Source organism: Calliopsis andreniformis, chromosome 3, assembly GCF_051401765.1.
Source record: "Calliopsis andreniformis isolate RMS-2024a chromosome 3, iyCalAndr_principal, whole genome shotgun sequence".
Taxonomy (NCBI): Eukaryota; Metazoa; Arthropoda; class Insecta; order Hymenoptera; family Andrenidae; genus Calliopsis; species Calliopsis andreniformis.
Window position 1 is genome coordinate 29,095,248 of NC_135064.1, and position 16,487 is coordinate 29,111,734.

The following is a 16,487-nucleotide window of genomic DNA, read 5'->3' on the forward strand; positions in this document are numbered from 1 at the left end:
AGACGCCACAGTACTCCCCCTTTAAACCTACTTTCCGCTCGTTTGCTCCTTTTTTATCGAAACGGACACCTTCATATTTTTCCTACTTTCGTGCTAAACAAAGATCTTCAAAACTCCTTCAAACCAGATCAACTATCCGACGAGATGGTCAAGTAAATGGAAAGAAAATAGACCGACACCTTTTCGTTCGCATTTACATTCCCAATAAATTCCTTCTATTAAACAGGAGGGAGTTTCATTCTAGAATTGTTTCAACCTCTATGTTCATCGCGAATAGGAGCTACGCGTTATCTCTTTTCACGCTATTCTCCATTCATGACTCATTGTTCGAGAACAATTGCAGGTTTCTTAGATTTCATAAATAACGAACTCGGTTGCGGTGCTCTCTAACAATGGGGAACGTGTATTCGCGTGAGATGCTTAAACGACCTAAAAAGTAGCGAAGAATGTGCCTTCTGACTGAAACGATGATACCTTCTACATCTCCTCAAACCACACAGGCTAATTTCAACTGAACATTTTCTTTACCTTCTGATTATGACTCCAAATGACAAAGGATGGTGGTTCTGGGACGTTCTTAACTAGACACGTCAAATTTATCGTGTTGTATTCGCTGAAAAGGAGATCTGGCTCTCCGGCAACCTCCGTAACTGGCTCTGTAATCAGAGAAAACTTTTTCATTAAATCTGATTATCGATTATTATTACCAGGATCCCGTTTCTTCTATGAAAGACATTTTATTTTGCCAAATGACTACACACTACACGCAATATTCATTTTCATCGGAAATATTGGACAAAGGAACAAAGGAACTGTTGATTACACGAAAACGCTTGTTTTTTTTTTTTTTTTTTGGTCCTGTTCAAATTCAATGGAAAGAATTTGGGCAGCCGAATAAAATCCAATAACGCCGAACGGGGATCTTTCGGTACGATATATCTGATATATCTGATAGCGTTTCTTGAAAGCAAGGCTTGACCGAGGGATTGGATTCATTCTACATGGTTCAGAATTCCTCTCGAAAGAATTCGTGTCGCGTACAATCAACGGAAAGCCGGGCTAGTAAAGAACGCGACCATTTACTTGGAAAAAGGGTATCGCTCATTCTATCGTTTCCATAAAGCGACTTTTACTTTGCAAGTTTTATCATACATACCTACTATATAATCATCTGTGCCGAATATAACGTACCTACCTACATTTTTCAAATGAAGATACAGGCCCTTTTTACCTAAGTAAAATGATTGAAAGTGCACTTGTAACTTCTTCTCGATTCGATAAAAGGTTCGTTATTTGCCCTCCCTAACACCGAAATTGCTTGTAATACAAGCAGAGAAATCTTTGAACGTTTGGAGTGGAATCTGGATTATCTGACAGTCTGTGTCAGGATTTCCTTAGTTTGCTGACCAACTTGAGAACTGGCCCTGACAACTCAAAGACCTCCATTTCCTCTCTAGGAATACGTCTCCAGGCTGTTGAAAACAGTATAGGGTTTGCTATACGTCTGAAATAATGTTTTACTTGGGATTCTTCAAAGTTATCCTTTAATGCAATATTTCAACTAAGGTACTAATAAATTAAAACAAGCATCTAACTGAAAGGTAACGAACAAAGTTTCCTTAAATAACTGCATATAAACCATTAAACCCCTTAGAGATTTTGATCCTATTAAAAAAGGCGAATTATTTCATCTGAGAAGCATCGATTTGCCTCGCAGCAGGTTGTAAGGGTTACAGTGTAAACGTTTATCGTTGACCACGCGGATACGAAGCAAACATTGACGTTAGTAATAATCTCTCCAGTCTGGTCTTGTTATTCCCGTGACATTTTGTAGCAAGGAATAACAGGTTTATCCACACGGCCGTTTACTCGACGTGAGAAAGGAGAAGCAGCAGGACCGCGGGGATTCCTCGAGTTTCTCGAATTCTCTTTGGTCAGCCATGATTTGCTGACCCACCCTGTTCTATCTCTCTTTCATTTTCGGCGACGTTGGCTTAAGAGAGTCGTACATTCTTTGACAAACACGGGCGGTGTTTACTTTACAATGCGACGGCGACAACTCGAATTAATCGTTGTCTCGCACAGGTACCGTTTCCTACAGTAGCTACCGTGTTTTAGCTTTCTTCAAAATCACTTTGAAACGTGCGAGTAAACGTTAGGAGCATATTTCATTTGTAACGATGAAACCTTTTTTACGAGGCAGCGGCAACAGGACCGTAAAGAAATGTTGCAGTGACTGTATTCACTGACGGGCATGGATAACGGGCATGGATGACGGGCAACGTCATCGAATGTCCGCTCGAGTGGACCTAACCCGACAGCAGCAAGAGATCTTCATTTCCTCTGGAGAAGCGCGTCCCTAAGCGGCATCGTGCCCCTTCAACGGCATATTGCTTCTCCTACGGGAACTTTCAGCGGACCAGAGGGGAAAGGGGATACTGTATATCGGTATAGCGAACGTTTTACGAGGCACTAGCGTCACCTCGAGAATTCACTCCTCAAGGAATAATCCATCCGTTCCTTAGTAGCTGCCTCGAAGGAGATTCGATACCGCCTGTAGGGTAAACCGATCGATTGCGCCTGAAATTCAACCAGACAAATTGACCCACTGAACTTCTAACCAATCGATCGTTGCTTTCTGCTTTCTGCTTATCCCAGTGCTATTATGGAAGATTTCGAGCAACGCTAACCTTCTGTTCAGTGTAAGCGATAACATACGCACCTATATACATATTAAGAGAAACTAATTTCCTCGTTCGAAGCACTTACTGCACTGACAGGATGATAGGTTTGCTCACAAAAATCCGTAACTTTCGACAAATTCAGGAAATTAGTATCTAACCGAACCATCGATCTCCGTCCTTAATCGATCTTTGTTCGAACCTCTAGCAACGCCAGGAAATAAATCGAGAAAGCATCGGATACGTAACTCGACCACGACTTTCGCCGCAATTGAATCACCGCTGCCTCCCTGTTGGACGCAAAAAAAGACCGACAAGCGGTGGGATAGTAAATCGCCGCTTCACGAAGAATAGAATTCTCTTCGACGTTGATACACCAAAATCCTCAGATCTAATCAACTTGATTCTATGGCTTTAGAAAGAATGATTCTTACTCTTTATTCGGACTTTGTGGAAAGTGATTCCCCTCGAATGCCGTTTCACTGACTTTCTTTTGTTTCATTCTAACCTCTATTACTTTAGCACCTCTAACAAAATGAGGAACAGATGTTACAATTTCTCAAAACATGTAAATCCTTCTCCATTTCGTTAAGCGAAATGTAAGCAAAGGTAAGTCGCTGTAGCGAGAAATAAAGAATAATTTGTCAACGAAGCTACCGAATGTCGTCCAAGATCGAAATTTCCCAGGACGCTAGGCAGGAAATCGTTCAATTTGCCGTACTGTTTCATCCCGACACACTTGGACCGTCACTTTCGACGTGACCAGTCGCAACAGCATTTCCCGACCGGAGAGATAAATTATCCTGGAACGTGAAAAGAGGCTGAAATCAATAATGAAGGTTGACTGTATATCAGGAAAAGCCGGGAACGTCGCAACGTCGCAAAGCGATTTCCATTGCGGTTCAGAGTCGTGACCGGCGTTCGAAAGAACAATAATGCCAGTTGGATTCGCCTCTGGCCCTTCTGCTGTGCTCGAGAACGTTAACCCAAAGAATAGATGTAGACACAGCTGACGAGCTGACGTATGACGGTATCGAGTGTGGCTTAGCGAGGACGAACTTCAGAGACTCATACAACTACAATTTCTATAGTTCGTGTCCTCCCTTCTATTACCGCGATGAGCATTCTCGGATGGATAATACTCTTTCCACCGACGGCATTTCCGATAAAAATTGATTACGTCTGGACGCGCCTATCGCTAGTCACGCGGCCTTTCTTTTGACGTAGAGGTGTGGCTACCGACAACAAAATCAGATTAAATCTAACTCCACGGAGTGGTTTTATTAAAGCGACATTGAAAGTGGCAGAAAATACCAGATTTCATTTATTCTTTGTAGTTTTTGAAGAACAATTGATTTATATGTAGACACTGTGAAAGTTCAGCTTCCTGGATGGAAAGCGTGAACAATCTAGAAGGAAATGAAATCCAGAAACTAAATCTCTTGAATTTGTGACTAAAGGAGTAATCAGGAGAGCAGAAGATAATTAGACAGATTTCCTTGTGTTTCGAAACGCAATTTAACTTTGACCTTTTCGAAACTTCTACCACTACTTACTCTTGGATTTTATAAAAATGTCCTCTTTAATGCATTACTCCCGAAATTGTTACACGAAGAAAAGAATCTTAACTGCTAGTTATGAATTTCATTAGCAATTGTTCTGCAGCTAAAGGGTCTTTGTACGAATCTTTATCTGTGATCAAATTCCTTGGTACGTATATAACAGAACATAATTGAATTTTTCATTAAGTTGCTCCTAACGATCGACCTAAATGACTTTTCCGGTGAAAGAACTTTCCTTTAACACGTAAGCAGAAAAACTTTCGTCGACGATCGCACTGCAACTGTATTTTATCGCGTCGAGTTAAGGAAACCTATTTAGGACGGAGTTTAATACAGAGATAACTTTATTGCGGATTTATAAAATTGCAACGTCTTTTCCGCACAAAAGTAATTGGAAACGGTCCGGAAAAAATGTCAGCTATGCAGAAATAAAGGAGAATAGAGTATATTTGCGAATCCCTCTAAACCTGGTCCATTCTTTGTAAGAATGAAATTAGATACTAAATCCGTAATTCGAAATAGCTAATAAATAAAGTATTACTTAGTAAATACTTTCATAGAATTTTCTCGGGAAACATTACTTGAGAATTCCTACTACTTACGAGATGAAGAAATTCCCTAAATGGCTTTCAAAGTAACTGTCGGAGTTGGTACTCAACGACCTGAAAATCTCGTTGATCGCTTGAAAATCGAAGAGGACTTGAAAAGCGATAACAAATAATCGAGAAGGTCGTTTCCTTCATGCAGCAGCAGTCCCCTGCAAACGAATCCATAGTCTTTTCTTACGAGATTCTTCACAGAGGCGTGAATATTTTACGGACTAATATCTTACTAACGACGAGATAAGATGGTGCTTCGTGTTCAACGGATATACGCGATCAAAATGTCTTCTCAAGCATGAAGCTGGATGACCGGCCGTGTTCCACGTTACGATGCTCTCCGTGGCAAGAGATTCTGCAAAGGCCATAAGGGAACTCTGGCTGAACTGTTCAACAAGAGCCATTCAAACAAAAGGCCACGATAATGGTAAGATGCCCGGTCCAAATACTCACCTAAATTTTGCCTCTCTAGAAAGGCTACTGAAATATCCATATTCTAATGAGACGGGATCGTTACGAGGTATTTCGAGTCTCTTACGTGGTCTTGCGAATTTCGTGTAACTCCGTTCAGTAGAAATATTAAGAAGAACGTTATCATTCAGAAATTTCAAGAATTCTCTTACGCACGATTTCACCTGTAGTTCTGGAGAAGAGAATTTCGAAGTAACGACGAATACGAAATAGATCCCAACCATTTCGAATGTCACAACATGTCAGACTAAACTAATTTTCAATTATCTTGGTTAAAGCAATAAAGATTCTTACCTTCCTTCGGATTTACTACTCATCCATTCGTACGATATTTTGGAAAGTTTTCAAGATTATTGGTACCGTGTTTGCAATGGCACGGTGCGATCGATTAATCGGAAATATCCGTTTTTCTGGTATGCAGTTGGACAGGTGTTTGTCGGTGGTTCGCCACAGCAAGCCGTAATATGTTTTCGCGACGGATTAATCACAGTCGAACGATAAATTTCCACGAGACACCATTCGTTCGACCGCGAGTAGAATCCTAATGGAAGGGCCGGTAAAAGCCCGCGGTTATTTTCGACCGCGATCGGCTAACAACCCCTTCGCTCCAGATCGTTATTTCCGACCGCGATGACGGAGCAGTTTTATCGTCCGCGATAATCCCGCAAAATAACGTTTCCAGCCAGTCTCCCAGGAACACTGGTGCGCTCACGATACCGCACTCCCGCCACCGCCATCCTTGGGACATTACTTTCGGCAAATTCTCAATATGACATTCTTTATTTCAGTTAAACCGAGCGGAAGGAGGTTGGCGGCCGGCCAACATTGGACATCATTCGTCGCCATATTGAACTAACGAAACTCTATATCACCCGTATCCTCCTCTTTCAAAACGAAACGTCTATCCCGGCCGACACCCTTCATCTCCTATCTCTTCTCTTTCTTCCCGCGGAATTTACGGCCGCCGATGAAACGATTATCGATGCTGCTTCTAGGACTTAGAACGATAATCGTCACCCCTTCCAACTCTTTCAACCAGCCTCCGTTTCCTTTGTCCCAACTGTCATTTTAGTACTATTTACGAATTCTAGCCGATGCGTGGGCCATAAGAACGAGAAATTAGGAAACGCCGCGTAATTTATTTAAATCTCGTCTTTGATTCCACATCGTACTTTTGAAATCGTTTTAATCCCACCCGGTTTAGTTGGAGTTGCTTAGTCGAATGTACCGACGGCGATGAGAGGATTATCGAAACAGGATTAAGCGATGCTTCCGTAGAAATCATTCCCGCCGCTTGTACATACCTGTTACGGCAACAGATATGCTCGACTGCTTCTCAGTCGTTAAAAGCTTTTCCCATTCCAGTCGCGCTGCCCGACCCTTTTCAAAGCGCGCAAATGAACGTCATGGAAATTTACAAACTCCACCGCCCAGACCACTTTAATCCCCAAAGTCGAAAATCTCTGAACTGCTCTGGGCATATACTACCGATTTCTACTGTTGTCGTGATTGCTGTAACCAGTGACGATACGTCGTCTTTGGTAATAGCGGATTGCTGTAACAGATGAGAGAAAGGAAACTGAAGAAGGTGGGAAATACAGTAGAGGGGTAGCGTGATAAAGCGGGAGCTGGTGGGAAGAATAAAATGAGTCCCTTTTACTTGGTATTTATTTAGAATTTGCGTGAAATGGAATCCTTCTGTTACGAATATATTGCACACGATACCGTTTCATCGACTAAAAGGGTTAGCGATTAGCTATTAGAGTTACAAGCTCTAATCCATGCGTATCCAAGAGAATCCAGAAAGAAATGACCAATCGCACAAAGTGCGATACTAACTACATCAAATTAATACTCGTGTCCTTTGTAATGACTTGAAACTATAGAGGTTCACACATTGTAGAGGGCTCCCTTTCCCTCGCATTAGAGCAATTACTTAACTAATGGAGCCTCTTCGGTGAGCCGCAGTTAGCGCAGGGTGAAAAAAGAGAAGGAGAAGCGGTGCCTGGAGGGATATCGGTGTATCGTGGATCGAGCGTGAGCCCCCGTATTTTTGCGAAAATAGCACGTTGCACCTGAAGCACGAGAGGTAATTACAATAGCACGTTGTAACACCCAGCTTCGAGTATTGTTATCACGATGATCCGGCCACCCCTTCTACCTTGTAATTATTCAGCCGGCGCAGTACACGCCAGTCTATAGTCATTGAAATTAAAGCTTTTTGCATTTTCAACGGCGCCTCGTTAATCCGTCACGATGACGGCTTTGTGGCGCGTATTTAGCAATAAATTGCACTGAGCTACACCGTGCCGAGGCACGATTTCATCGAGGACTAAGGTGCCCAGAGGCGAACCAGCCCTTTTAAAGTCCAACGCGAAATGATTCGCCTAGAATTAATCCCTTTCTACGTTCGCGTAACCCCTTCTGCCAACTAACTTCATCACAGATTTCCAGTTATTTAGTTGACTAATCTTTCAAGATATTTAGCTGTTCAATGAAAATTTTATCTTCTACTTGTTATTTGGACAAGACTGTATCTAGCTTGTGGTTATACCTCGGTGTTGTAATGTATCCTATAGGTCCCTACGATGTTACACACGTCGAGAACAAACAGTGGAAGAAATTGTAGAAACTCTACGGTCCCTCGAGTTAAACTTAATGGCATTAAATCAGACCGGAAACGGCTATCGGGCAAGTTCACTCGCGTCCCATTCTCGTTACATTCGAGAAACTTGTAAGCTCTCGCTAAACGAGACGTCCTTTGGTAATGGCACGAGCTTTTAACGACTAAAAAGTAAGTATCGAGATTTTCGTATGTTTCGTGTTCTGTGCATTTTATTCGTTCCTGAAAGTAGCGCAACGTCGTCTGAACAGAATGTCATTGAATTCTGGAACAAATATGTCCTAGACGTCATTTCGTGGGAAACTGAAATAAAGCACGAGCTCTTCTTTGAACAACTAAAATCTACCTTCAGAGCATTGTGACGACGATAGAACATCAATTCTATTACGCATCCATTTCCTTCATTTCTTTCCTATCATAATTAATTTACATTGTAAATTCGATTAATACAAGCAAACAATAAAAAAAGAACACGAATAGGGAAATGAATTATGCACGGAATAAAGCGAAGCCTCGGAGGTACAGAGAGAGCGAATTACTGACAGGAAGTAATTCGTTTGAGGAAACAGCGTTATCGTGGAAGTCAACTACGCCGGTAGCGTTTATGGCAAATAATTTCCTGCGGTTGTCTCAAGTTCTAAGCGGTTTGGGCGCACCTATTGCGATGCGTACGATAAAAGTAACGCGAGGTACGGTCCGGAAGAGGCTGTAAAAGTAAACGGTGATCGTTTCGGCCAATCGTAGATCCTTTCTCTCAACAAATTCGCAACAAGAAAAGAGAATACACGCAGTAATAAAGAATTGACTTCGTTCAAAGTGGATATAGTATTTTTTCGCTAGAAATTTCGCTGGTGAAACTTAGCGAAAATCTCATTTTCTGATTTTCTGATTTTCTCATTCTCATTGTGTCATTCCCATTTAACTTTCCTCTCATAAAATTCTGAGATGAAAAACCTAAGTATAAGTATCCCTGTGGGAAAATATTAGGGAGAGCCAAAGAAAATGTTCCCGCGCAACGAGAGTAAATAAGAAATGCAAAAGCAACGGGAGTGAAATACTAAGGACAGAAGACCACGAGAGGAAAGATTCAAGTTACAGGTAACAATGGCTACTATACATATTTTTAATAATAATCGCACGCAGTGAGTGGTGCAAGTTACATCAACTGTAAAACATCTTTTACAAAACATACCTCGTACCTTTAACTATGATAAATGCTTGATATCGTAGTCTTTGCTCTAAATCTTTAGATATTAATTTGGTGGAAGTATAGAATTTGAATTTTGATTAAAATTTCATGTAAATTATTTCAATTCTAGTATAATTGAATTGAATTGCTATTAGATTCTTCTCTGTCCACGCATTACTTCCACACTGTCGAATGATTGGTGAATTCACTTGGGATCCACAGGACCAGTGATTCATCAATGTCCATGGCTATTATTGAAGTCCGGGTAAACCGATAGCAGCAGAAAGAGAAATGAAACAATAGATCTGAGTCGTACGCAGGAAATCTAGGACTTTGGCTCCTTTCGAAAGGAGAAAAAAGAAAAAGTCGTCTATGATAGGTCTTCGAAGGATAACGTCAAGGATCGAGCAGTGCCTTACGAAAGCGAGTCACGAACAGGGCCAATTATCGCGGAAGCTAATGAAGCTATTGCTCGTGAAAAGAAATGAACGAAGAGAAATCACTGGAACTTGCCGCTCCCGTCTTTCGCGCTATCTCTTCCTCTGCTTCAATCGTTATCTATCAGAGTCGATTCCTTTTTTCTTCCCCCTTCTTGCGACTTTTACCTTCGAGTTCTTCTTCTCGCTAGTCGTTAACTCTTTCCCGCTTAATTTACTACGAGGAGAAGAAACACCGAAGAATTGGGTCTATTTTAGGAGCTCGTTTGAATGCCTTGGTCCATCGAAGTGCGGCTGATGCATACGAATTTAAACTTACACTCCTCTGCAGAGTTACGTACAAAATGGCTTTCCAATCGTATCGAGATCCTGCCAATTTTTCCCCGAACGAACGTTCTTGGGTTGATTCACAATTTTCAGCAGCGCTTCGTTTACCCCCAAGGATACGGTGATTTTCAACCCGAAATTTCTACCCGTCTACGAAAACGTATCTCGAAGGAGTTCAGTTCTCATGACGGTGCCAAATTGCGTCTACAAATCGTAAACATTCTCGTCATTTACTCTATAATCCTGTTTCTCCAATTCCCAAAAGGAGCTTCACTTCTTTTAATTAATTTCGAAATATTTCAGAAACGGGTTTAACTAAAACACTGGACGAAAGTAATCGATTTTATTTCTTTATTCGACTCTACATGTACATACATATGTATGTTTGTACAATTATAGATTCGTATCGTGCTCTGTCACGTTACAATGTACACAAAGAGGAAGATTATATACGTTGTGAACGTAATACTGTATTGGCAATAATAATCTTTGCTGATTTTCCAGCATTTGCTACGAATGCTGGAAAATTTCTTCAACAACTCAGTCGTTATATTGTTCTATGCAATATGCTTTGAAAACAAATGATCAAACTTTCTTTCGTGCCCGATGGTCAGTGAAATATATTTGCCGTACTTATAACCTACAGATGTTTGTTTTCCACTTACTTATTGAAACGAATAAAGGTCATGATATTCTCGTTATGCCGATTTTGACGGCGTTGATTCTACATTGCATTAAATCTGTCCTATCATTTCACGCGCTACAAAAACTAATCTAGCTCGTAAAAACGGAATACAGCTCATAAAATTGTTGCACTTAAGGCAACAACTACGACCAGATTACTGTATCCTCATCTTCCGAGTAAAATTTCCTCAAAATTAATAGACCGTTCTATCAGATAGGTACGAAGCGTACGGTTCGACGTTGTTCTCGGTGATTGTCGTTCTGACGTTTATGTTACCGGAAGATTCTATGCTCTCGCCCTCTCGCTTTGTTTCTCTCGTCGCTCGATACGCGGTCGCTTACTTGCTCGCATATAATTACGTTGCTGGAATAATAACGTGCTTTCCTTTCATGTACCCGTCGTCGCGTGTACGATTAAACCGCCGATACGTGCTTCATTGCCGCGATATCTGTTCGGTTATAAAGTCTACGGCGATAACTCGCCCCTCTTCAGCTTTGCCGTTACCCTGCCGTCACTAAACTCTGATGTTCGTATGATAATTTTCTTTCCGACACCTTGTACAACTCGTTCAAACGAGAAAAAGGTTTGCCCTTTTCTCGTCAAAGAGAAAAATTTCTTACTAAAAATGCAATGCATTTTACTGGCAACTAGTTAATCAGGACATCAGTTGACAGAAAACAAGTAAAGAGTTTGGGTAATGATCTTACCAAGAATGGTGAGGTAAACGATGTAACTGATTGGTGGAGTGGTTGATACTTGGCATTCATAGATACCCGCGTCCTTCTGCTGTGCATATCGTATTCTAAGCGTCCATTCGTTCGTTTCTGGATTGTACAAAACGTCAAATCGCTGGTCAGTGGTATACGTGTGACGTCCAACAGCCAACAGATGAATGTCCCGATGTCTTATCCATGTTATCTGCACATAGATAATCGAATCTTTCAACGGTCTTATTCCATAATATGCATAATATGTTAAGAAGCTCTCTTATATTAGAAGCTCTCGCTTCTAATATAATACTTGTGAGAATTACGTAGGCTGAAGCGTTCATCCCATATTTCGTTCAAAAGACATTTTACGAGCGAAACAACGTTGCCGTGAAAAAGTCGTATCTGAACATAATGTACAACGAGAAGCATGTTCCATTACCTATGTTTCGCTTGACACGTTCGTTGTTGGTTTATTACCTAGCTAGCGCATTCGCTTCTTTACAACTTTGGATCATACAACATTTACTTCCCCGTTTCGTCCTCCTCATCGTATTCTGCACCCAGATCCTTATGCTTATGCGTCATCCCTTCTTCACGGATATAATCTACTGTTTATCGAATTCTTTTATTTTCTATCAACCTCGTATAACACGTTTAACACGTATTTCCAGCTAATTTACAGGGTAAGAAAAAGCGAATTTCCGGTTGCCATTATCTCACATATGCTTTAAGCAAATTTAAGCCGATGTCGCTAAATTTTCGAATAAACTTTCCAGCGCAGCTGACACTATTACTGTCTAGTTAATTCTTCATTCTTCGTCTGCAATCTACTCTTCAAGAGAACGCCCCTTTTAGCTTCATGAATTTAATCCTCGGAATTATCGCGTCAACAACACGCATACAATTTTCATGCGATATTTTAGAAACTTTGCTGCCACATTTTCTAGTTATCATTCAGAAATGATAATTATAGTAATAGCTGATTGGTTAATCTACTGGCAGGCAAAAAGGTCAACAGTGGAATGGAATATGATTTCTATTGAGCCGATAGGTAAGCAAACTGGCGAAGTCCCAGGTAGAAGGGCACAAAACGATATAAGGCAAGTTCAACCGATATCGGGAACTTCTCGAGATCGTTAGTTAGAACGGAATCTAATCGATGATCCGAAGAGTCGTCATAACACTAGTAACCTCCGTCATTTCCCCTGTGCGAACCGAACCGAACCGAACCGAACCGTCCCATAACGACCGTCTCGTGGCTTAAACGGCAATTTCAATCGTTTTTATCGGGCGTAATTTAACAGATTACATGCGACTGTTCGAGCTGCGGCCAAGCAATCATCGTGAGCTTGTGTACGCGATTCGCATACAAATCTGGAGGATCGAAACCACGGTCCATTCATTACGATCAATTCATTAGTATCTCTTCTAATGCTCTCTGTACAACCAGTATTGATTTCTCAGCCCTCTTTTGTCAACAAAGAAACGCAAATTCTTTCTATTGTTTTACCATTCATTCCAGGTAATGATATACAACGTAGGCTGTTTAACAATAATATAATTGTTAATAAGTATATACTAGAATTGGAATTATTTCTTCCTTGTAAAAATACGGAACACCTCCTCTTCTCTGAATATTAATATTTTTCTCGTTATTAGTATTATGTACGCAATGAATTAAAACGTCGCATTCACCGATGGATTTGATCGATGGATGGGATATGATGGACGGGAATGCAATTTTGTTACTCTTATATCTGACACCGGTCGTGAGATCTATTACCTACAAATGAAAAATGTGATTATTGGTTTCGAAATATCAATATGCCTACTTGGCTCGATACCACTTTTCTTCGAATTATTCGCTTCGAATGATTCGATAGGATACATGTATATTTGTAGTTGCTCGGAGAATGCCGCGTAGAAAAGTAGCGAATTCTGTAGTCGGCAGAGAGAAGCAATAATTCGTAAAGTAAAGACAATTCGGCGAGCAGAGGTAGGTGGGAGCAATGGCAGGTAAACTTTTCGTCGCGGAATGTCGCTCGTTTTTAGAGGTTCCCGTCGCGTCTATGCGATGCTTTCGTTCGCTGCTTCGAGACTTTATGTAATTTCCTCGCCGTCGAGGAAATCTCAATTTCACTCGCTGCATCGCGACATTATACGCGCGAACGCGGACGTACGATATCAACGAAACATTATTAGCCGGTGCACACGTAGCTGAACGAGCCATGCGCCTGAACACATGTTTTGCATAGAGATGAGTTTTGAGATTAAAAATGTAACGCACATTTTCTCTGGCGCGTCTAAACTATGGGATACTCGGACCAGAGCTTTTTCTTTCTCTGGTTAATTTATGTAATCATTCGCAAGGGTCTTTCGAATTGAGTGAAAAATTCATTCAATGAATAAGAAATCGGAAGAATCTTTTTATCTTAGCTTAAGTTTGTAACGTAACCGAAAGCGAAGTACCCCCAGGATAGTTGATAGGATCAGAACTCGCTATCACACCGTGAAACGATGCCCAAAGTTAATTAACCAACCGCTCGAAACTCAGACCCGGTCCGATAACTGCATAACTGGAATAATCGTCAGTTGCTTTTCAACGTACTTAATCCTCGAGGGATCTGGACCCTTCTCTCCTCTCCCGTTCCCTCTTCAACTCAGTTATGAAACAGGACTATAAATACGCGATCGTTGCAATATTTCGTTGCCATTACCATTTCTGTAATTCCTCAGTTAATTATATGCAGCGAAACGTTCTGTTCGTCGAGCATTATATTAGGGAAATGTTGGCGGTCTGTTCGGTTTTCGTCCAATGCACGTATTTCGTCTAATTCAGCAATTTTATTATTCAGCTTATTCGAGGAATTGCACGCTTGCCATGCTAACGAATTCGATGATCCAGCACACCAGATGTTTCACGTCCCGTTTATTGACTATGCTGGTCATGCGCACAGATTTTGAGAATCGACGTTTACGCGTAAAGACAAAAGCTTCGGATCTGTGCTCGTTCATCGACTGTAGATAGATTCTAAGCTTTCGGAGATTCTACTTCAAACTAAAGGGTAGAAAGAGTTATCCTTTTTATGTCTACCCTATATATCGTGATTTCAATATTTTCCAAAAACATATATAAATGGTTAATTGTAATAATACTTACGGTTTTGTCTCCAAGGTTTTGTACTCTGCAGACGAGCTTAACAGTCTCTCCAACAAGACTGGTTACGTTCGAAGGAAGCGTTGTATTAAAATAAGGTTCTTTTTCTAACGATTGCCATTCCTCCAGAGTATGGAAATCCAACAACTGAGTACTCTGTACAGCTTTCTCTGTAATCAAAAGAAGATCAACCTGTTTCATAGAAAATCCATTGTCTCATTCCTCACAAACGTTCTTTCTTATTCATTCTCTTTTGATATTATCGTGGGGTGCGATTACACGTGGCTAGCAAGAAGAATCCTGTAATCTTTAGAAAGGTGAAAAAAATGATTTCCATTGAAGTGAAGCGAAAGTGAAGGGTCAAAGTGTACGCGCATGCTAGCTGCTACACTGTGCACAGGAGAGAGACATTTCTAAATAGCGTGCATTTTCTTAGATTCGTTTATTTTCAGTTTTTACGTAGGTAGGGGGGAGCGGTAAAGGAAACGCAAACCTTGATCGTTCGCGAAACGTCCATCGGCAGAAAGAGGAAAAACGTTGGACGGGAAAAGCCAATTACAAATCTAATTGCGTATAGACCTGCAGAGAGGTTGGAATCCGTGCAATTTATTCGAGTAATTTCGAATTGGACAACGGTGGTGGGGCCGGGTGGCGATCACTTCAGAACGCATGAATATCCGAATGGTTCTCGCGAACCGGAGTGGCTCGAAAGTAGAGGATGGTCCTGCACTGCGGCAAATACGATCTCGTTCGCAGGAGTGCCCGTAACGCGTGCGTTTACACTGGCTGCAACAGCCCATCCCCGCGTACGCCACACTTTTCGGCTTTTGGCATTCATTCCAGCTGCTCGAGAGCCGCGAAAGATATTTCGCCTCCTGTTTTCCCTTCCCGCCGCAAACCTACACTTTTTACCGATTTTAAACGATCAGGCGCTGACAAGATTTCGCGTCGCTGCCCTTATCGTCTTTGCAAGCAATCGAGTAGAACGGAGGTAACTACTTGCTTGAAATAGGTCACTTCGACAGATAACGTGTATACCATGTCCGTTTGCCCTAAAGACGTTGGCTGCTTACGAAGCGCGTGTTTGTCGATCGAGATTCGAATCGCAATTCCCACTGAAAGATTGGGTCAATACGAACATCCCTGTGTTCTCTGATGGATAGCGGTGTCCTTTTCCTTTAATATCACGGTCTCTGTAACGAGCATCTTCTAATGCTTTCTACTAATCTTTTTGACAATTTTCACATTCTCGTAGAATGTGTAATACGAACGCGCGAATGGCATTGGTTTAAATGTGCTTTTTATTTTGCAAAAACTACATGTTACAATCCTTTGAGAAAGTTAGACGTTGGAACCATATTTGTTGTTAATGAAGTTGGATACCCATGAGAGGATCAAATTATTTGAGAGTCCAACATGCGGCAAGAAAGAAAAGGAAAGAGAAAGGATGGTAAGCTTGTGCGGTGACGTTTTGCAAACAAGCATTTTGCAATTTCATTCGTTGAAACAAAGATTCGCAAGGCAGATTTTTAAATACGCTTTTTCCCTCGGTTTATTTTCCTCTCTGTGTTTTCAATGTGAAATGTTTTTTACTTCGTTTCAGTAGGTCCTTGCATGAGATCACTCAGTCGAGACTCACTTCCGCGCTCGAGGAAATATTTTCTCGTATCGTACTCACGACAGCTTTAATGGTTAGTTGCTTTCTAAACAGCTATACAATTTTTCGTTCTATTAGATATCTAGCACATATTTACAACATGGCACAATTCACTACTCGAATTTTCTATCAAAATGTATATGTTCATGTTCGTGCTCTCAAGGGTGTTTGCTCTTTTCATTAAAATGTTTCAAGGGCACAGAATTCGTAAATATCATTTTAATTTCACAATATAGAACTCAGCGAAGAAGAAAAATTCCGGTAGAGGTTGCACACGGTAGGGAGTAGCTAAGCACATATTTAGTTCTATCATTTAGTCGTGCGAACTCTTTAGAAACGATGCGATATTTAACGCGGTAAATTACCGCGACATGTTTCATCGGGACTCA

The 16,487-nt window shown here is 41.1% G+C and overlaps 1 protein-coding gene and 1 long non-coding RNA gene across 5 annotated transcripts in view; both read right to left on the bottom strand.

Moving 5' to 3' along the window:
• Positions 1 to 16,487, bottom strand: part of LOC143188879 (zwei Ig domain protein zig-8) — a 62,881-nt gene that overhangs the window by 24,795 nt on the left and 21,599 nt on the right. For all 4 annotated transcript variants that reach the window (XM_076393378.1, XM_076393379.1, XM_076393376.1 and 1 more), the window contains exons 3-5: positions 14,445 to 14,611; positions 11,282 to 11,492; positions 529 to 656 (exon numbers count right to left, since the gene is read on the bottom strand). In XM_076393378.1, the coding sequence (XP_076249493.1) occupies positions 529 to 656; positions 11,282 to 11,492; positions 14,445 to 14,611 (506 nt within the window). The remainder of the gene's footprint in view (positions 1 to 528; positions 657 to 11,281; positions 11,493 to 14,444; positions 14,612 to 16,487) is intronic.
• On the bottom strand, positions 4,879 to 5,403 carry LOC143177669 (uncharacterized). Its single transcript, XR_013001623.1, has 3 exons — positions 5,296 to 5,403; positions 5,080 to 5,197; positions 4,879 to 5,000 (listed from the first exon to the last, which is right to left on the bottom strand). It is a non-coding gene; the product is annotated as an uncharacterized LOC143177669 (long non-coding RNA).